Here is a 21,485-nt window from a genome sequence, read left to right on the forward strand (position 1 = left end):
CCGGCTATTCCACTTTATAAAATCCTGTAACCTGCCCTATTCCATCGAGGAGGTCCGGTCTATGACCAGGGACTGCCGCACTTGTGCGGAATGCAAGCCCCGTTTTTTCAGGCCCGACCGAGCCCACCTGATCAAAGCTACACGGCCATTCGAGCGCCTGAGCTTAGATTTCAAGGGACCACTCCCCTCCACCGACCGCAATGTGTACTTTCTCAACATTGTGGACGAGTACTCCCGTTTCCCATTCGCCTACCCCTGCCCAGATATGACCAGTGCCACGGTCATCAAGTGCCTCGGCAACCTGTTTTGCACATTCGGCATGCCTAACTACATCCACACTGACAGGGGGGCGTCGTTCATGAGCGATGAACTGCGCCAATACCTGCTGTCAAAGGGGATAGCCACGAGTCGGACCACTAGTTATAACCCCCGGGGTAATGGGCAAGTGGAGAGGGAGAACGCGACAGTGTGGAAGGCGGTCACCTTAGCACTAAGGTCTAAAGGCCTCCCCACCTCCCGCTGGCAGGAGGTCCTCCCAGACGTACTCCACTCGATAAGGTCGCTACTGTGTACTGCTACTAACGCCACTCCCCACGAGAAGATGTTTGTTTTTCCCCGCAAATCAACCTCAGGAGTATCCCTACCCTCGTGGCTCTCCACCCCAGGGACAGTTCTGTTACGGAAGCATGTGAGGGGCCACAAAACGGGTCCCCTTGTGGAGGCAGTACACCTACTCCACGCAAACCCACAGTACGCGTACGTCAAGCACGCCGACGGGCGTGAAGACACCATGTCCATAAAGGTCCTCGCCTCGGCAGGAAGCGACGACGACGACCCATCGCCACCACCCCCAGAAGAACCTCCACCATCCCCAGAGGTATCCTCACCGCCCCCAGAAGTACCTGCAACACCCCCAGCACATGGGTATGCCCAGGAGGGCACCACGGACTCCCGGTCAAAACCCGAGGTACTGTTGCGACGTTCAGGAAGGACTATCACACCCCTGGACAGACTAAATCTGTAGAAGGGGTGAATGTGATGAAACATATGCCTTCATCAGCCCATGTGTTTTATCTGCTTGTATTGTGTGAACCGCCCCCTTTTGTTCCTATTGTGTGTATTGGCTACGCCCCTGTCTTTTGCCATATAAAGGCCTCAAGAGCTGTATGAGTCATTCCTACCAGACGAACCCGATGTGGGAAGACCTGCAATGCTGCAATGTTCTTAGTGATTAAAAGCCTTCAGTTGAATCCTTGTCTTTGAGTCATTGATGGCATATCACCATCGTTTTGTGTTTGTATGGGAGATATTTTCTTTGATTTAACATCACCCATAAGTGGACCTTGTATCCCCTATGATGCGGAATGCGTTTTGTTCTGCCCAATATCTAGATAAGCAAAACCCCGGATTTGTAACAGAAACCCCTTACTCTGTACACTGGATATTGGAATGTATCACATTCCACCACGTAATTCTCCATTCTGCAAAAGGCAGACTGAATATGCACCCTTCATGTACTAGTACTTAATTCTGAAACAACAATTAGTTGTATTTAAATAAAAGTGGTGAATAAACAGTAAAGCTGGTTTCAACTCAATCCATTAGGTAGGAATGAGGTGGCAGTGGCCCTAAAATTGGAGCACTGTACTTTCTGCTATGTTCCCACACCAATCCCGCCCAGTGCCATTTTGTGCCTCAGGGTGTTTACAAGCAGCCTCACTAATGTAGGCAAATCGAGATCCTATGATGTACATAGGACTCCAATTGTAATATTTTAGGTACATCATGGGAGCTGACTGATTTCCCACTCTCCCAGAGCTGGCAAGCAGCAGCAGGGTGCCCATTTGGCACTTACAGCTCACCGGAGGCTCAGGCTTCTAAATTATATAGGATTGCATAGGATTACATAGGGTTACATAGGATATACAGCACAAAAACAGGCCATTCGGCCCAACCAGTCCATGCCGGCATTTATGTTCCACATGAGCCTCCTTCTGTCTTTCCTCATCTAAATCTATCAGCATAACCCTCTTCTCCCTCATGTGTTTGTCCAGCCTCCCCTTAAATGCATCTATACTATTTGCTTCAACCACTCCCTGTGGTCGCTAGTTCCACACTCTGACCACTCTCTAGGTAAAGAAGTTTCTTCTGAATTCCCTATTGGATTTCTTGGTGACTAGCTTATATTGATGGCCTCTAGTTATGCTCTTACCCACAAGTGGAAACACTCTCTCTGTGTCTACTCTATCAAAACCTTTCATGATTTTAAAGACCTCTATTAGGTCACCCCTCAGCCTTCTCTTTCGAGGGAAGAGACCCAGCCTGCTCATCCTTTCCTGATAGGTATAACCTCGTATTTCTGGTATCATCCTTGTAAATCTTCTCTGCACCCTCTCCAATGCCTCGATATCCTTTTTTATAATATGGCGACCAGAATTGTACACAGTACTCCAAGTGTGGTCTAACCAAGGTTCGATACAGGTTTAGCATAGCTTCCCTGCTTTTCAATTCTATTCCCCGAGTGCTTGGTTTAAATAGCTCAGGCCTCCCACCAGCAAGTGACTCATACATTCTACTATCCTCAATATATAAAACAATAAAGACGCCACTCACTTTCACTCTGGTGTGACTCCTGGTTCGAAGGCTGGCACCGACTCTCGGCTCTTCCCACAGTCAAGTTCACCCACAGAAATATGATTCAAACCCGCTTGAAGTTATTTTAAAACCAAAGGCAATGGATGGCTATATCTTTCATAATTACATTAGAATCGCAGAAACTTACGGCACAGCAGGAGGCCATTCGGCCCATTGTGTCTGTGCCGGCTCAACACCCAGCTGTACTGCTCCAACCAGTAACGAGTGGATGGGCAATCTTGGATGATTGGGATGGAATGCGATTGTTCGAGCTACTTACACAATTCCCACCTAAACAACCCATTATGTGATCCTTAGAAACAGACACCCCATGGAGCCCCGGCAACCAGACAGCTTTTCTGGCTTCCGGGCTGATGGATTTTCTTTGAGAAAAGATTTGGTGTGACCTTGGCTGTTAACCACTCATGTGCTATGTTAGCAAAACAAAGTACAGGTTACAAAAATCAATACAGGCAAAAATCTATTTTTGTCACACTTAGCACCACTCTTATTTTTCCACACCATAATAAGACAGCATATGTTAAAATTCCTGGGCTAGAACAAGTTAACTTCAATAAATAGATCAATAGTACATGTTATGCTTGATTTCCCATTGTATGCTATACACAATGTTATCTTACTAAATCTAATAGAATGAGTGCATTTATGTAGCACCCTTTCTAACCTCAGGACATCCCGATGTGCTTCACAGCCAATGAGTTACTTTTGAAGTGTTGTGACTGCTGCAATGGATGGAAACGCGCCAGCCAAATTGATCTGAAAGACCGCACCTCTGACAGTGTAGAGCTCACTCAGTGCGGCACTGAATGTCAACCAAGGTTTCGTGTTCAAGTCTCTGGAGTGGGGCTTGAACCCACAACCTTCTGACTCAGTGCTCCCACTGAGCCACGGCTGACACCCATCGTTACTAGTGAGGATTAATTAATTCTGGCATCAGAAGTACCATGAACACTTTATTTTGCTATATTAAACATCTAAACATATAGATATGATTATGTATATAACTGAACAGCAAAAATTGGACTCATCTTTCTCCTGCAAAGTGCAATCAAATGTAACATGGGTAGGATTTTTAAAAATTCATTCCTGGGATGTGGGCGTCGCTGGCAAGGCCAGCATTTATTGCCTATTCCTAGTTGCCCCTTGAGCAGGTGGTGGTGAGCCGCCTTCTTGGACCGCTGCAGCCCATGTGGTGAAGGTGCTCCCACAGTGCTGTTAGGGAGGGAGTTCCAGGATTTTGACCCAGTGATGACGAAGGAACGGCTGATATACTTCTAAGTCAGGATGGTGTGTGACTTGGCGGAGAACTTGGAGGTGATGATGTTCCCATGCGCCTGCTGCCCTTGTCCTTCTAGGTGGTAGAGGTCGCGGGTTTGGGAGGTGCTGCCGAAGAAGCCTTGGCGAGTTGCTGCAGTGCATCTTGTAGATGGTGCACACTGCAGCCACGGTGCGCTGGTGGTGGAGGGAGTGAATGTTTAAGGTGGTGGATGAGGTGCCAATCAAACGGGCTACTTTGTCACCAAGGAAATATCTCATAACCAGATTTACATAGAACAGATTTGATTCTAGGCACTGACTATTTAAGCAGCGAGAATACGACTCAGTACCTGTTTGCATATATGAAAGCATTGCCAATCATTTATCCACATCTAGATCAGTTCTGAAATAGTCTGCTAAACTGTTCAATGAAGCACAATCTTTCCCGAGTGTAGATAATATCTGTCTATGTAACACTGCATTTGTCCTGTGATGCGTGTGAGTCAAGAGGTCCCGATGGAATTCTTGGTTCTGCCTCACAGACCTTACAAACTGATACTTTTGCAAGTTCTTATTAAGTCAGTGGCTAAATCACAGGCATATTATTGTTTTTGAGACATTTTTTAAGCAGGGCACAGCTCCTCGAACACTCTGATGTTCAAGCTAAGATTGAAAAAGTGAAGCATTTGTTCAAGCTGAATAGGAAAGAAAGACTTGCATTTATATAGCGCCTTTCATGGCCTCAAAATGTCCTGAAGCACTTTACATACACTGAAGCACTTTTAAAGTGTATTCACCATTGTGATGGACAAAACACGGCAGGTGGCGGAGCCACTAAGGGACTCCGATCAAATGTATATAATTCCCTTTAACAATATGTTAACTACAGCCTGAGTCTGTATCTTTGTATATACTGTTTGCACGTACAGAGCGTGGTCCCTTTAAGAGCGCGGGCAAACGCGATGACGTCGTGCCGTTCATCACGTGATCCCCCACCGGCGGGAAAAACGTGATGATGTCATGACGCCAGCCACGGGACCACCCAAGCAGTCCTCGTGGAGCCTCCGAACTGACTAGACCTGTATTGGTAGTTTTCTTGCATCTGTTTGTTAAACTCAATTAGTTTTACATTAAACATCATTTGTTTGATCGCCTGAGTCGACCTCAGTCTCTTGATAGGAACTAGACATCCCTACATTGGTGACCCCGACTTTTGCGAACGGTTTTCGCAGAAGGAACGAAGCATGGAAACGAATGCCGTTGCATTGAAGCTACCGCAATTCTGGCAGCAACAAGCGACCGCCTGGTTCATCCAGGTTGAAGCCCAGTTTGCATTACGGAACATCGTTGCGGTTGAGACCCGATATTTTTACGTGGTCTCCGCACTCGACAGCTCCACCGTGTCACAGATCGTCAGCCTGCTTGAGAACCCCCCGGACGACCGCAAGTATGAAACAATCAAGGCGCGGTTGTTACAGGTCTTCGGGCTCACGAAGTCGGAGTGCGCCCGCCGACTGCTCGCTATACCCAGCCTCGGGGACTCCAAGCCGTCTGAGCTCATGAGCCAAATGCTCACGCTCCTTGGCTCCGAACCAGAATGCTTCCTCTTTAGGGAGCTCTTCCTCAGTCAGTTACCGGAGCAAGTATAAGCTGCCCTGGCCAGGTCCGAAGTCTCAGACTGCGCAGCGCTTGCTGCCGAAGCGGACAAGATTTTCGCGGTGACGCAGCAGTACTGCACTGCCACGAGGCGCCCATCCCCCACAGACGCCAACCCAGCTCCTCAACCTTCGGGGCTGTGCTCCTACCACGTGCGGTTTGGCGTGAAAGCCAGATGTTGCCGCCCTTCCTGCAGCTTCTCTCCCAAAAAAGAACAACTGCAACCCCGGCAAAAGAAGAACGGGTCTGACGGGTGCCCCGCGGCTGCGATGGCAATCGGAAATTCTGGCAAGCTGTTGTTCATCATCGATTCCATCTCTGGTCGGCGATTCCTATGCGACACCAGCGCACAGTGCAGCATTATACCCACGTCCGCTATTGATGTTCAAGCTGGGAGGCACGGCCTCTCACTCGAAGCGGCTAATGGCGGTGCTATCCGGACCTTCGGCAAACGGCGGGTCCAGGTGTGTTTTGGCGGCCAGCGATTTGTTTGGGAATTTGTTACGGCCAGGGTTTCACACGCCAGCCTCGGCGCGGATTTCCTGTGTGCCAACGACCTCCTGGTTGATGTGAGGAACCGGCGGCTGATCAACGCGGCCACGTTTCACTCCATTCCTTGCCACCGTGGTACCACCATGTCGCGCACTGTCTCCTGCACTTTCCCAACTCCAGACGACTTCGCTCGCCTACTCGGTGAATTTCCGGACCTGACCAGACCTACGTTCTCCTCTACGGCCACGAAGCATAATCGGAAGATGAGGTGCTGTTCCTCAAGTTTACGCCTGTCATTTTAATTCACCGCTCCATTCCCACTCAGACCTCACCGTCCTTGGCCTCTTGCATTGTTCCACGGAAGCTCAACGTAAACCCGAGGAACAGCACCTCATCTTCCGATTAGGCACTTTGCAGCCTCCCGGACTCAATATCGAGTTCAACAATTTCAGATTATAACCTCGGCCCCTATTACATTTTTACTTATATTTTTTTTCCACCCCTTTATTTTGGGTTTTCCCTTCCCCCCCCTTTCCTTTTTTTTCTCTCTCCCACATGGCAGCTGTCTCTCATTCTGCCAGTACACTTCACATCTAATCTGAGCTGTCTTTTGTCTCCACTGTCCAATCACCATCTCGTCTGGTTTTGAATACCTCTTAATGTCTCTTTACTTCTTTTGTTCTATCGCAGCCCTGCCTTCGATCTATTTCATTTCCTTTCCAGTTTTGAAAAAGGGTTCACCCGAAATGTCGACTCTAATTTCTCTCCACGGATGTTGCCTGGCCTGCTGAGTTTTTCCAGCATTTTCTGTTTAATGACCAGATAATGTGTTTTCGTACACTATTGGAGCACCAATGCTTGTTACCATGAGTTGTTGGAAAAGGAGTTTGTTGCCATGATCCCAATCTCAGCCTCATCGTAGGGGAGAAGCACCTCATGGAGGACAAGTGCTCCCTCAAAGCAAGGTAGGGAAGAATTAGGAGTGTCACCTTCAGGTCAACAATGGTGCATAGCTGGGAGCAAGGTACCTGGCTGCAGTCCACCCCTCTCAGCTATGCATAATGCACTGAGCAGAGAGAAAGAAAGACTTGGATTTATATAGATATTTATATCTGTCAGTGCAATGCACACCCCATCTAGAGCCATCCATTGTTCCTTAGCCTGTCCCATTTCCACCTCCTCTTGTCTTGAATATCTCTCAATGTCTCTTAATCTCTCCTGCTTTCTATCCTATCACTGACCTCCCCTTTTGTTCTTTCATCCCCTCCCCCTTTTCCCAGCCCCCAAACTTGCTTTCCATTTACTGCTTTTTTCCAGTTCTGACGAAGGGTCATCCACCTGAAACGTTAACTCTGTTTCTCTCTCCACCGATGCTGCCTGGCCTGCTGAGTTTTTCCAGTGTTTCCTGTTGTTATTTCGGATTTCCAGCATCCGCAGTATTTTGCTATTGCATTTATATAGTGCCTTTCACGACCACCAGACGCCTCAAAGCGCTTTACAGCCAATTAAGTACTTTTGAAGTGGAGTCACTGTTGTAAAGGGATCCAATGGGGGAAAAGGGCGGTAAATCTATCTAAAACAGGAGTATTTTGGAGTGGGTGGTTGAGTCGGAACCCATGTCGAAATGATTGAATGCCAGTGTCTTTCCTCTGGCCTTGAAGGCACCAGGTGAAGTAAAGCTGAAGCAGTTTCATTCTAGTTGCGAGGGAGAATGAGGTCCCAGCACCAACAGCTCATAATTCAGCATGCTCATAGGTGAAGGAAATGGAAGGGTCACACCATTGGCAGCAGGGGATGCTCCTCTATGGTTACGGCCAAGGCACGTTGTTTGGGCAAAATTATAGAGTTTTGTCCTACAGCTAACTGGACAATGTCTGACTTGGAAGTGTTTGAGATTGAAACTGGGTGTTATTTCTCAGCATTTATATTTTTTATCTTGATAAGCATTCGCCTTAGATATTTATTTTCAAAAATGGAGTATTGTCCTTATCAAAATGTAATAGTACACTAGATTAGCAAGGCCATTATATAACTTCCCCAACCGTTTGTTTATCTACAAAGTAAGTATCGCTGTGAATGTTATCTTCACCAACCAGATCCTTCAATTGTATTTTGTAAACAGGCTGAACGCATCATAGTGAGAAATAGGTAGGTTTAAGAAGGTCATAAAGTAAAGAACAAGAACTAATCATCAGCCTAGCTCCCTTAACGGACTCTACAATATGCTTCATTGTGACTACTCAACCCCTTCAATCTGGTGAGGGAACTGACCGGCCAAGAAAGCAGGGCTGCTGGAAACACTCCCAAAGATGGCACAGTCAGAGAATTACATCAAATATACAGCACAGAGACAGCTCAACAGAGACAGGCTCAACAGATCCAGGCTCAACAGAGACAGGCTCAACAGATCCAGGCTCAACAGATACAGGCTCAACAGAGACAGCTCAACAGAGACAGGCTCAACAGAGACAGGCTCAACAGATCCAGGCTCAACAGAGACAGGCTCAACAGATCCAGGCTCAACAGAGACAGGCTCAACAGAGACAGCTCAACAGATCCAGGCTCAACAGAGACAGGCTCAACAGAGACAGCTCAACAGAGACAGGCTCAACAGATCCAGGCCGGCATTTGTGCTCCACATGAGCCTTTTGTGCTCCGCGGGAGCCTTAGTTAAGAAATGCCAAATGCAAATGAAAATTGCCCAAATAACCGATTTGCAACCTCATAAGGTTATTGGGTGGAATGGCTCACAAAGTGACTACATGTCAAAAGATAAAGGTCTCTCTTTCCTTCTCTCTTTCCTTCCTTCTTTCTCTCTTTCTTTCTTTCCTTCTTTCTCTTTCTTTCTCTCTTTCTCTCTTTCCTTTCTTTCTTTCTTTCTTTCCTTTCTTTCCTTCTTTCTTTTCTTTCTTGCTTTCTTTCTATTACTTTCTTGGGAAAGTAAGTTGTGAGGAGGAGGCACAAAGGCTGCAAAGGGATATAGAGAGGTTCAGTGAGTGGGTAGAACGTGGCAGATGGAATATAATGTGGAGAAATGTGAAGTTATCCACTTTGGTAGGAAATATAGAAAAGCAGAATAGCAAGCAATTAGGAAAGCAAATGATATGTGAGCCTTTATTATAAAGGGATTGGAGTATAACAGTAAAGAAGTCTTACTGCATTATATAGGGCTTTGATGAGACCACACCTGGGGTATATTGTATACAGTTCTGATCTCCTTACCTAAGGAAGGATATACTTGCTTTAGAGGGAGTGCAACCAAGGTTCACCAGACTGGTTCCTGGGATTGTCCTATGAGGAGAGATTGAGTAGACTAGGCCTATATTTCCTACAGTTTAGTAGAATGAGAAGTGATCTCATAGAAACATATATAATTCTTAAGGGGCTTGACAGGGTAGATGTTTCCCCTGGCTGGGGAGTCTAGAACTAGGGGTCACAGTCTCAGAATAAGAGGTCAGCCATGAAGGACTGAGATGAGGAGACATTTCTTCACTCAGAGGGTGGTGTATCTTTGGAAATCTCTACCCCAGGGGGCTGTGGATGCTCGGTCGTTGAGTATATTCAAGATAGAGATCGATAGATTTTTGGATACTAAGGGAATCAAGGGATATGGGAATAGTGCGGTTGAGCCATGATCTCATTGAATGGTGGAGCAGGCTCAAAGGGTTGAATGGCCTACTCCTGCTCCTTATGTGCTTTCTGTACTTACATGTTGGTATCATCATCAGCTTATTTTTTATTCATTCACGAGATGTGGACATCGCTGGCAAGGCCAGCATTTATTGCCCATCCCTAATTGCCCTTGAGAAGGTGGTGGTGAGACACCTTCTTGAACCACTGCAGTCCATGTAGTGAAGGTACTCCAACAGTGCTGTTATACTTCCTTGTAGCAGTTAGATACAACTGAATGGCTTGCTAGGCCATTTCAGAGAGCAGTTAAGAGTCGACCATATTGCTGTGGGTCTGGAGTCACCTATAGGCCAGACCAGGTAAGGACTGTAGATTTCCTTTCTTAAAGAATATTAGTGAACCAGATGGATTTTTATGACAATCTGGTTGTTTCATCGTCACCATTACTGACACTGCCTTTTTATTTCAGATTTACTTAATTAACTGAATGTAAATTTCCCAGCTGGGTTTTGAACTCATGTCTCCAGATCATTAGTCAAGGCTTCTGTATTACTAGTCCAATAACATATCCACTATGCTACCGTACCTGATAGCTTGACCAATGTTGTTAGGCTATGATTTCTGCTTAAAAATATCAGCATCAAAAATGAGGAACTTTAAAGATTATAAAAGGAATGAACCAAGTTGATTGAGGCAAAAGCTTTGAATAACAGGGGCACAAGATAAATATGAGAAAGTTACGGGTAGCGGGGAAGCTAGCGGTAGCTTTTTCCGCACAAAGGGCACGAGGTTTGTGAAATATGTTACCAGGGTAAATTATAGGAACCAATAACATAAATGGGTTCAAGAGGCCACAAGATGTGTTTATGGAGAGACCAGAGATTGAGGGATATGTTAAATGGTGAGTAGATGAGGTTGGAATCAATGGAAATGGATGGATTTTCCAGAGCCAGATGGTCTCATGTTCCCCATATCTTGATAACTCGTCACAACAGAATCAGAATGGCATGAAAACCTACACTGTAACTTGCAGTATAGTTTTCACAAACACTTTGTGGATTTAGTGCTGCACTGTCGGAGGTGCCGTCTTTCAGATGAGATGTTAAACTGAGGCCCCGTCTGCTCTCTCAGGTGGACGTAAAAGATCCCACGGCACTATTTCAAAGAAGAGTAGGGGAGTTATCCCTGGTGTCCTGGCCAATATTTATCCCTCAACCAACATAATAAAAACAGATTATCTGGTCATTATCACATTGCTGTTTGTGGGAGCTTGCTGTGCGCAAATTGGCTGCCCTGTTTCCAACATTACAACAGTGACTACACTTCAAAAGTACTTCATTGGCTGTAAAGCACTTTGAGACGTCCGGTGGTCATGAAAGGCGTCATATAAATGCAAGTCTTTCTTTCTTTCTTTCTTTAAGTTGAGAATGGATTCCACATGATTGGTGCTAAAACTTATGACAATCGAACAGCTGCAATTTTTTTCATTCATTCACTGGATGTGGGCATCGCTGGCAAGGCCAGCATTTATTGTCCATCCCTAATTTCCCTCGTGGTGGTAACGACTGAATGGTTTGCTAGGCCATTTCAGAGGGCAGTTAAGACTCAACCAAATTGCTGTGGATCAGAAGTCATATATAGGCCAGGCTGGGAGGCTTCTTCCCATAAAGGACATTAGTGAACGAGTTGGGTTTTATATAACAATCTGATCGGTCACCATTACTGATCCTCACTTTTGCCAGATTTATTTAATTAACTCAATTCAAATTCACAAACTGTCATGATAGGATTTGAACTCATGTCTAGCATGGATGACTAGTCCAGTGACGTAACTACTATGGTACCCTTCCCTCAAATATCCCAATCAGCAGATTCAGAATTGGAAGCTGTAAGGAATCCCGACTTCCAAATGGAGGCTCAATTAACTTAATTTTGTTCAAATTATTTTTGTGATCTGTAGTGAGAGTATGTTAGCACCGCTTCACTGCAAAGCACATCTCTTTCAGACTCCAGATATTCCTGCAGGATTACCTGGCTCTGAGTTTGGCCCATCACTGAAAGCCTTGCCCCAATCTCGTCCTGGTCAGTAACAAGAGTCTAGTCCAGGAGCAGTTTCCCTGTTACCCACTAATGTATAATGACCCAGAAATTCAGGTTGGAGGCTTCCCGCGGGTGCAAGCCCCCGACCTGCACTTACCTAGCGCGCCGGCCGTTGTGCTGTGGGCCCACGTGGGATTCCGATCCTGGGCCTGCTACAACTGCCGGCGTGCAGTGCTTGCATATCCCAGGGGCGCAGTTAGTTTGAAGCGTCCCCTGGGATCACGTGGGCCATGGAGAGCCAATGGTAGCAGGAAATGCCCATTTATAAAATTGACAGGAAGAGCTGTCAAACCTATAAATACTATAAGCCCCAAAACATCACTAAAACTTCAAATAAATTTTTTAAAAATCACATTTTTAAAATAACTATAAATTACATAAAATAACTTTTTTAAACAATAATTTAAATTTTTGAAAAAATTAATTACATCTTCTAACGGGGCTAAAAATAAACTTACCTTTTTTTAAAGTATTTAAAAATAATAAACCTGTGGAAAAGATGTTTTAATTTTAATTAATTCACCACTTACCTTGTTAAAAGCTGGCCTTGCGCCTGCTTTTTACATGTATAACTCCTGGAGATTTACCCTCCCGGAGAAACCTGCAAAAAAAACGTAAGTTCCATGCGCACACGCTGCCTCTCTGGCGCACGTGTTCGACCTCTGAACCCCTTCCTTTAAGGGAACGGAAGTTCTGGTTTCCCGCGTATGCGCAGTGCATGCACGAAACCGGCACTTTCATTGGGCCTACGGGCGAGTACCCCGTGCGTAGTCACCCGTGGAGACCCAAATTTCTGGGCCAATGTGTATCCTTGTTATTCGAAGCTTTTGCCTCATTCCTATTAGCGTCCTAAAATAGAAACTCATGCTTGATGTCGATATTTTTAAGCAGAAATCATAGCCTAACCCTACTGGTCTAGCTGAGGATGGTATTATTGGACGACACCTCCATTAGTTAGTAGGAGGGGTTTTGATGGAGTAGATAGGGAGAAACTGTTTCCAGTGGCAGGAGGGTCGATAACCAGAGGACACAGATTTAAAATAATTGGCAAAGAAGCCAAAGGCGAGATAAGATTTATTTTTTACTCAGCCAGTTGTTGTGATCTGGAATGCGCTCCCTGAAAGGGCGGTGGAAGCAGAGTCAATAATAACTTTCATAAGGCAATTGGGTTAATACTTGAAAAGGAAAAATTCATGGGCTATGGGGAAAGAGCAGGGGGAGTGGAATTAATTGGATAGCTCTTTCAAAGAGCCGGCACAGGCACGATGGGGCGAATGGCCTCCTTCTGTGCTGTGAGGTTCTAGTCGATTCCCCTTATAGTCTTCCCAGGTTGCAATAGGTGGGATTCGGTTGCGGGTAATTTGCTTCATTACCAACATATGAGAGTGTATTTCTTTTCCCGTCGAAAATGGGAGAATCCCATCAATAAAAGTTCCCAAGATATTGATAGGCGTGGGTAGGGGGCGAAGATAGATCTGGAGAGGTACTTTCCAATTTGAAACCGTCTATATAATTGCCCCGCAGCCTCGATTCGGCGGATCTAACAGTAGCACATCTCGAGTTACCAATCAGATAGTATGAATGGTTGGGCTCTGACGTTTTATTGCTTTCTCTTTCTCCCTTTGGAGGCAGAGATCTGACGCTTTGCAGAATGAAAACATTTCTGATCCTGTGAAATATAACGTGCAATTGATTCTCTTCGGTGTATTGGGGCTGGTGGAGACTCGAATCTTTAACCTCACCCTCCACACCAACCATTCGGTTCCAGTCCCAGTTAAGTAAAATAGCGAGGAGGGTCGACGATGGCAGAAATCTCCCTTTAAAATTTCCGTGTCTTCTTGAGTGCGGCTCATTATAATTTTGCCGTTTAAAATGATCACAGAATTTTCCTCGGAATTTTGAAAGGGTTTCGAGAGATGAAAATGAAACTCTGATCATGAATTAAAACTGGTGTATGAAACCGCACGTATAAGAAAATAAACCATTAAGCCTGTGTTGCTCTCCAGTCACGGAGAACAGTTGAGCTTGTTTTAAAAGACGGTGCTTAATCTAGGCGTTATGTAAAAGGGTGAGTTCCTTTTTATATTCATTCACGGGTTGTGGGCGCCTCTAGTAAGACCAACATTTATTGCCCATCCCTAGAGAAGGTGGTGGTAGAACTGCCACTTCAGAGGCCAGGTTAAGAGTCAACCACATTGCTGTGGGTCTGGAGTCACATACAGTACAGACCATATTAGGTAAGAGACAACATATTTCCCCTTCTCTAAAGGGCATTAGTGAACCAAAGGGCTTTTTCAACAATCCAGTAGTTTCATGGTTACCATTATTGATACTAGCTTCCCCACCCCGCTTCCAGACTTTATTTAATTAATTGAATTTAAATTCCCCAGCTGCCATGCTGGGATTTTAACTCGTTTGCAATCAGTGGGCCAAGTCTCTAGATTGCTGGCCCAGCAATATAACCACTAAGCTACCGTACCCTGAGTGTGAGCTGGATATTGACCAGTCTGCCTGACTGACTTGGTTAGCCATTTCTCCCACCATCTCGGGAAAGGCTGTCCTCCCAGCAGTGTTCAGAGCAGAATATTGGAAGCTCGGCTTTAGAAACCTTAAGCTCACACAACTGGTAATCAAATCAAAGACACCTTCCCCCAGCCCCACCCCACAACCCCCCCACCCACATATATAATAGGAATTGAGCGGATGGAGGCATGGAAGAGTTAAACATCCTTCAGCTTAAAAGGTAGCAAATCGGATCGCAACAATGGGATTTCAGATGGATGAATTACTGGCTATGCCGAGGCAGAGTTATTACTGCTATGTACATGGAGGCGGTCCCCGGAGTTTCTTCTCATTGGATTCAGTAATAACATTCGTCACACTCCACACAAACCCAGTGACTTTTTTAATAAAGTCTCCACTTTGATAATGAACAGGGTCACTCGACGGTAGAAGTAAGTAAAACAGCGTCCTTGTGAGACTTGGTTAATGGAAATTGCTCAGAGAGAGAGAGACTCGGAGAAAAAAGAACATCAGAATCTAGGGAGAAATCTTAGAGAGAAATTGAGAGTGGCGAGGGAGAATAAAGGAGTGCCTGAGAGAAAGCCGAGAGAAAGAGGAAAGAGGAGCGAGAGAGTGAGCGAGAGAAAGGCAGAAGAGAGTGGAAGAGAGAGAGAAGAATCCAAATGAGTGAAAGGTAGTAAATGAACAGAGGAGAGTGAGTGAGAACCGGAGAAAGGGAGAGTCAGAGGGAAAAGAGAATGGACCAGGAGAAGGTGAGCAGGAAAGTGTGAGAACCCGACAGAGAGAGAGAGCGAAACCTGAGAGAGATCAAACGCGATCGAGAGAGAGAGAGAGAGATTTAAAGAGTCAAAGAAAAAAATCGTGGTAGGGAAGGAAAAAGAGAGCCTGGTGGTTTCAGCACCGCGGCCCGGGGACAGCTCCTTTACATTGCGTGAACCTCCCTCTCAGCACCCTGCCTGTGGGACAGCTCCTCGGTGGCCGATTGCGACTCAACTTCAGGTATTTCCGAAGCCACTGGATGCTTATTAATTTTTTTAACTTCTGTTAATTTATATTATTGTGAATAAAATTTAGAAATCAACAATCTGAGCACCGGTGGTTATTAAAGAACATTTTGGCGAATATTTTGCCGTTTATCTTCTATGTTTCTATCAAGAAGGAGTTGGATATATTTCTTAAGGCTAAAGGGATCAAGGGATATGGGGAGAAGGCAGGGGCAGGGTACTGAGTTTGGATGATCAGCCATGATCTCATTGAATGGCGGAGCAGGCTCGAGGGGCCGAATGGCCTACTCCTGCTCCTATCTTCTATGTTTCTATGTTAATACCGACCGATTTATGTTTTATGCTCCCTTCCTCTTTTCGTTCTTTCTTTCAGGTAACTTGTTGCGTTTCGGCTGAGGGGCAGTGAGCGAGCTTGCCGAAGGTCGCCACCAGCCGTTGCACTGACTATTACTGAGCTGGCCTCACGGGTGTTTCAAGCCATTGTGGACGGGAACAAAACATAGCCTTTTCCCCCCCGGTTTTATTTCCCTTGGGAAGTTGAGGACACTTTATTAGGATGGCCAGTGGACTGTTCTCCAACAGCACCTTCTTCTCCCCAGATAAGTCAACTTTGAGTAACTTTACCGAGGAAATCGTCTACATTGACACCGTGTTTTTCGTGATCAGATGCATCGTTCCCCCCATTTATCTCCTGATCATCACGGTGGGCTTGTTGGGGAACATCACTTTAGTCAAGGTCTTTGTGGCGAACAGCGCCATGCGAAGTGTCCCCAACATCTTCATTTCCAGTCTGGCCGCCGGCGACCTGCTGCTTCTGGTGACCTGCGTCCCCGTGGACGCGGCCAGGTACTTTTTCGAGGAGTGGATCTTTGGCACGGTAGCTTGTAAACTCATCCCCCTTATTCAACTCACCTCGGTGGGAGTGTCAGTGTTCACACTAACAGCCCTCAGTGCTGACAGGTAAGAGGGATCATCAGACAGTCCATTTATCTGTCTATCTATCTCCCGGTCTGTCTGTATATCTCTGTCTGTCTGTCTATCTAACTATCTATCTCTCTGTCTGTCTGTCTGACTATCTCTCTCTGTCTGTCTGTCTGACTATCTCTGTCTGTCTGTCTGTGTCTATTTATCTCTGTCTATCTATTTATCTGTCTGTCTATCTGACTATCTGACTGTCTGTCTGTCTATCTCTCTCTGTCTGTCTATCTATCTATCTCTGTCTGTCTATCTATCTCTGTCTGTCTGTCTGTGTGTCTGTCTGTCTGTCTATCTGTCTATCTGTCTATCTATCTATCTATCTCTGTCTATCTCTCTCTCTCTGTCTATCTGTCTATCTGACTGTCTGTCTGTGTGTCTGTGTGTGTGTGTGTGTCTGTCTGTGTCTATCTATCTATCTCTGTCTATCTCTCTCTCTCTGTCTATCTGTCTGTGTCTGTCTGTCTGTCTGTCTATCTGTCTATCTCTCTCTCTCTGTCTATCTAACTGTCTGTCTGTGTGTGTGTCTGTCTGTCTATTTATCTCTGTCTATCTCTCTCTCTGTCTATCTGACTGTCTGTCTGTCTGTGTGTGTGTCTGTCTGTCTGTTGGTCCATCTATTCATCCCAATAATAATTATAATTATAATTAGGTGAATGAAAGTAATTGTAAGCAATATCAGCAAATAGCATCATTGAGAATGCCATATTTAAAAATTGAAAGAAAGGGGACATACAAAAGATAGACAAAGGCAGACAAATGAATTGTCTTTTTTGAGGGATGGGGGAATTTCAATATCTTCACTAGAGGTGAAAGTACAGTGTTCAGATACATGGTACTCTAACAAATCGAACAAACATCCTCAGATTCATGAAAGTGGTAGCCCCAGTGCTCTGATGTTGCCTGCTATCATGTCCCCCTTTAGAGATAAAAGACTCTCAAACCATCTGTTTGATACGATTGGAACAAAGCTGGCATACATGAAAGGGCAGTACTCAAACAGTCTGTGTCACGCAGCAACATTGATTGGCAGTAATTAACCATTTCAGTAGTACTTACACTTCATGGCTTTCAAAAATATGTCTAGAATGGCTAATGCTGGATGCTAGTAGTTAAAATTCAAGAGATACATGGTGGTGTGGAATACAGCGTCACTCATTCAGTAGAATCTCTAATTGAACTCCGAAAAAATGAAAGTCATTGTGTGCCCATTGCACAATGATCTATACACGAGTGATGAGAAAAATGAAAACATACACCTGGAATTTACTGAAACCAGACAATGAACTGGACCAGCCATTCATTAGACTTGCCCTTGCCCCTTTAAAGTGCATAAGCTTTTGCATGCTAAATTACTGTAAATGGGAGATTGAACCAGTGAGGCAATCTCTAACGTAAGGCACTCTCTTACAGTGAGGCACCCTCTAACAGCGAGGCACTCTCTAACAGTGAGACACTCTTGAACAGTGAGACACTCTCTAGAGTGAGACACACTCTACAGTGAGGCACTCTCTACAGTGAGACACTCTCTAACAGTGAGACACCCTTTAACAGCGAGGCACTCTCTACAGTGAGACACTCTCTAACATTGAGGCACCCTCTAACAGCGAGGCACTCTCTACAGTGAGACACCCTCTAACAGTGAGGCACTCTCTAGAGTGAGACACTCTCTAACAGCGAGGCATGCTCTACAGTGAGACACTCTCTAACAGTGAGGCACTCTCTACAGTGAGACACTCTCTAGAGTGAGGCACTCTCTGCAGTGAGACACTCTCTACAGTAAGGCACTCTCTACAGTGAGACACTCTCCACAGTGAGACACTATCTACAGTGAGACATCCTCTACAGTGGGACACTCTCTACAGTGTGGCACTCTCTACAGTGAGGCAGTTTCTACAGAGAGACACTCTCTACAGTGAGGCACTCTCTTCAGTGAGGCACTCTCTACAGTGAGACACTCTCTACAGTGAGACACTCGCCAACAGTGAGACACTCACCAACAGTGAGACACTCTCTAAAGTGAGACACTCTCTAGAGTGAGGCACTGGCTAACAGTGAGACACTCTCTACAGCGAGGCACTCTCTACAGCGAGACGCTCTCTAACAGCGAGGCATTCTCTACAGTGAGACACTCTATGGTGAGACACTCGCTAACAGTGAGACACTTTACAGTGAGACACTTTACAGTGAGATACTCTCTACAGTGAGACACTCTCTACAGTGAGACACTCACTACAGTGAGACACTCTCTACAGTGAGACACTCTCTACAGTGAGACACTCGCTAACAGTGAGGCACTCTCTACAGTGAGGCACTCTCTACATTGAGATACTCTGTAACAGTGAGGCACCCTCTAACAGCGAGGCACTCTCTGCAGTGAGACACTCTCGACAGTGAGACACTCTCTACAGTGAGATACTCTCTACAGTGGGACACTCTCTAACAGTGACGCACCCTCTAACACACCCTCTAACAGCGAGGCACTCTCTACAGTGAGACTCTCTCTAACAGTGAGGCACCCTCTAACAGCGAGGCACTCTCTACAGTGATACACCCTCTAAATGTGAGGCACCCTCTAAATGTGAGGCACCCTCTAAATGTGAGGCACTCTCTAGAGTGAGGCAGTCACTGCAGTGAGGCACACTCTACAGTGAGGCACTCTCTACAGTGAGACACTCTCTAACAGTGAGGCACTCTCTAGAGTGAGGCACTCTCTGCAGTGAGATACTCTCTACAGTGAGACACTCCCTAACAGTGAGGCACCCTCTAACAGTGAGGCACCCTCTAACAGTGAGGCACTCTCTAGAGTGAGGCACTCTCTAACAGCGAGGCACTCTCTACAGTGAGACACCCTCTACAGTGAGGCACTCTCTACAGTGAGGCACTGGCTAACAGTCAGACACTCTCTACAGTGATGCACTCTCTACATTGAGGCATTCTCTACAATGCGACACTTTCTACAGCGAGACACTCTCTGCAGTGAGACGCTCTCTAACAGCGAGGCACTCTCTACAGTGAGGCACTCTCTACAGTGAGACACACTGTAACAGTGAGGCACCCTCTAACAGCGAGGCACTCTCTACAGAGAGAATCTCCCTAAAAGTGAGGCACCCTCTAGAGTGAGGCACTCTCTGCAGTGAGACACTCTCCACAGTGAGACACTCACTACAGTGAGACACTCTCTAACAGTGAGGCACTCTCTACAGTGAGGCACCCTCTACAGTGAGGCACTCTCTACAGTGAGGCACCCTCTAACAGTGCACCAGCGAAACAGGTAGATAAGGTGGTTAAAAAGGCATATGGGATACTTGCCTTCATTAGCCGAGGCATAGAATATAAGAGCAGGGAGGTGATGATGGAGCTGTACAAAACGCTGGTGAGGCCACAGCTGGAGTACTGTGTGCAGTTCTGGTCGCCTCACTATAGGAAGGATGTGATTGCCTTGGAGAGGGTGCAGAGAAGATTCACCAGGATGTTACCTGGGATGGAGCGCCTCAGCTATGAAGAAAGACTAAACAGGCTGGGGTTGTTTTCCTTGGAGCAAAGAAGGCTGAGGGGGGACCTGATTGAGGTGTACAAAATGATGAGGGGCATAGATAGGGTAGACAAAGAGGAACTTTTCCCCTTAGTAGGGGTCAATAACAAGGGGGCATAGATTCAGGGTAAGGGGCAGGAGATTTAGAGGGGATTTGAGGAGGAACTTTTCCACCCAGAGGGTGGTTGGAATGTGGAACTCAATGCCTAAAAGGGTGGTAGAGGCAGGAACCCTCACAACATTCAAGAAGCATTTGGATGAGCACTTGAAATGCCATTGCATACAAGGCTATGGACCAAATGCTGGAAAATGGGATTAGACTGGACAGGGATGGATGGGCGGCGCAGACACGATGGGCCGAAGGGCCTCTTTCTGTGCTGTAAAACTCTATGACTCTATGACAGTGAGACACTCTCTACAGTGAGACACTCTCTACAGTGAGACACTCTCAAACAGTGAGTCACACTCTAGAGTGAGACACTGTCTACAGTGAGACACTCTCTACAGTGAGACACTCTCTAACAGCGAGGCATTCTCTATAGTGAGACACTCTTTACAGTGAGGCACCCTCCAACAGCGAGGCATGCTCTACAGTGAGGCAGTCTCTACAGTGAGGCAGCCTCTACAGTGAGAAACACTCGACAGTGAGACACTCTCTGCAGTGAGACACTCTCTACAGTGAGACACTCTCTACAGTGAGACACTCTCTACAGTGAGACACTCTCTACAGTGAGGCAACCTCTACAGTGAGGCACCATCTACAGTGAGACACCCTCTGCAGTGAGACACTCTCTAAAGTGAGGCACTCTCTGCAGTGAGGCAGTCTCTACAGTGAGACAGTCTCCACAGTGAGGCACTCTCTACAGTGAGGCACTCTTTACAGTGAGACACTCTTTACAGTGAGACACTCTCTACAGTGAGACACTCTCTACAGTGAGACACTCTCTACAGTGAGACACTCTCTACAGTGAGACACTCTCTACAGTGAGACACATGCTAACAGTGAGACACTCTCTGCAGTGAGACACTCTCTGCAGTGAGGCACTCTCTACAGTGAGGCACTCTTTACAGTGAGACACTCTCTACAGTGTGACTCTCTAACAGTGAGACACTCTCCACAGTGAGACACTCTCTGACAGTGAGACACTCTTTACAGTGAGACACTCTTTACAGTGAGACACTCCCTACAGTGAGGCACTCTCTAACAGTGAGACACTCTCTACAGTGAGACACTCTGTAACAGTGAGACACTCTCTACAGTGAGTCACCCTCTACATTGAGACACTCTCTACAGGGAGGCACTCTCTACAGTGAGACACTCTCTACAGTGAGACACTCTCTACAATGAGTCACTCTCTACAGTGAGGCACTCTCTACAGTGAGACACTCTCTACAGTGAGCCACTCTCTACAGTGAGCCACTCTCTACAGTGAGCCTCTCTACAGTGAGCCACTCTCTACAGTGAGACACTCTCTACAGTGAGACACTCTATACTAAGAGCGATGCACTCTCTGCAGTGAGAATCTCTCTAACAGTGAGACACTCTCTAGAGTGAGGCACTCTCTACAGCGAGACATTCTCTACAGTGAGGCATCCTCTAACAGCGAGGCTCTCTCTAGAGTGAGGCACTCTTTGCAGTGAGACACTCTCCACAGTGA

At 46.1% G+C, this 21,485-nt stretch overlaps 1 protein-coding gene across 1 annotated transcript in view; it reads left to right on the forward strand.

Annotated features, from left to right (window-relative positions):
• Window positions 1-15,873: 15,873 nt before the first annotated feature.
• The window catches only part of nmbr (neuromedin B receptor), a 255,458-nt gene continuing 249,846 nt past the window's right edge, over window positions 15,874-21,485 (forward strand). Inside the window, exon 1 of the mRNA XM_085977288.1 lies at window positions 15,874-16,277. Coding sequence (XP_085833414.1) covers window positions 15,874-16,277 — 404 coding nt within the window. The remainder of the gene's footprint in view (window positions 16,278-21,485) is intronic.

Source organism: Somniosus microcephalus, chromosome 3 (assembly GCF_052327205.1).
Source record: "Somniosus microcephalus isolate GS21.2 chromosome 3, FLI_Smic_1.0, whole genome shotgun sequence".
NCBI lineage: Eukaryota > Metazoa > Chordata > Chondrichthyes > Squaliformes > Somniosidae > Somniosus > Somniosus microcephalus.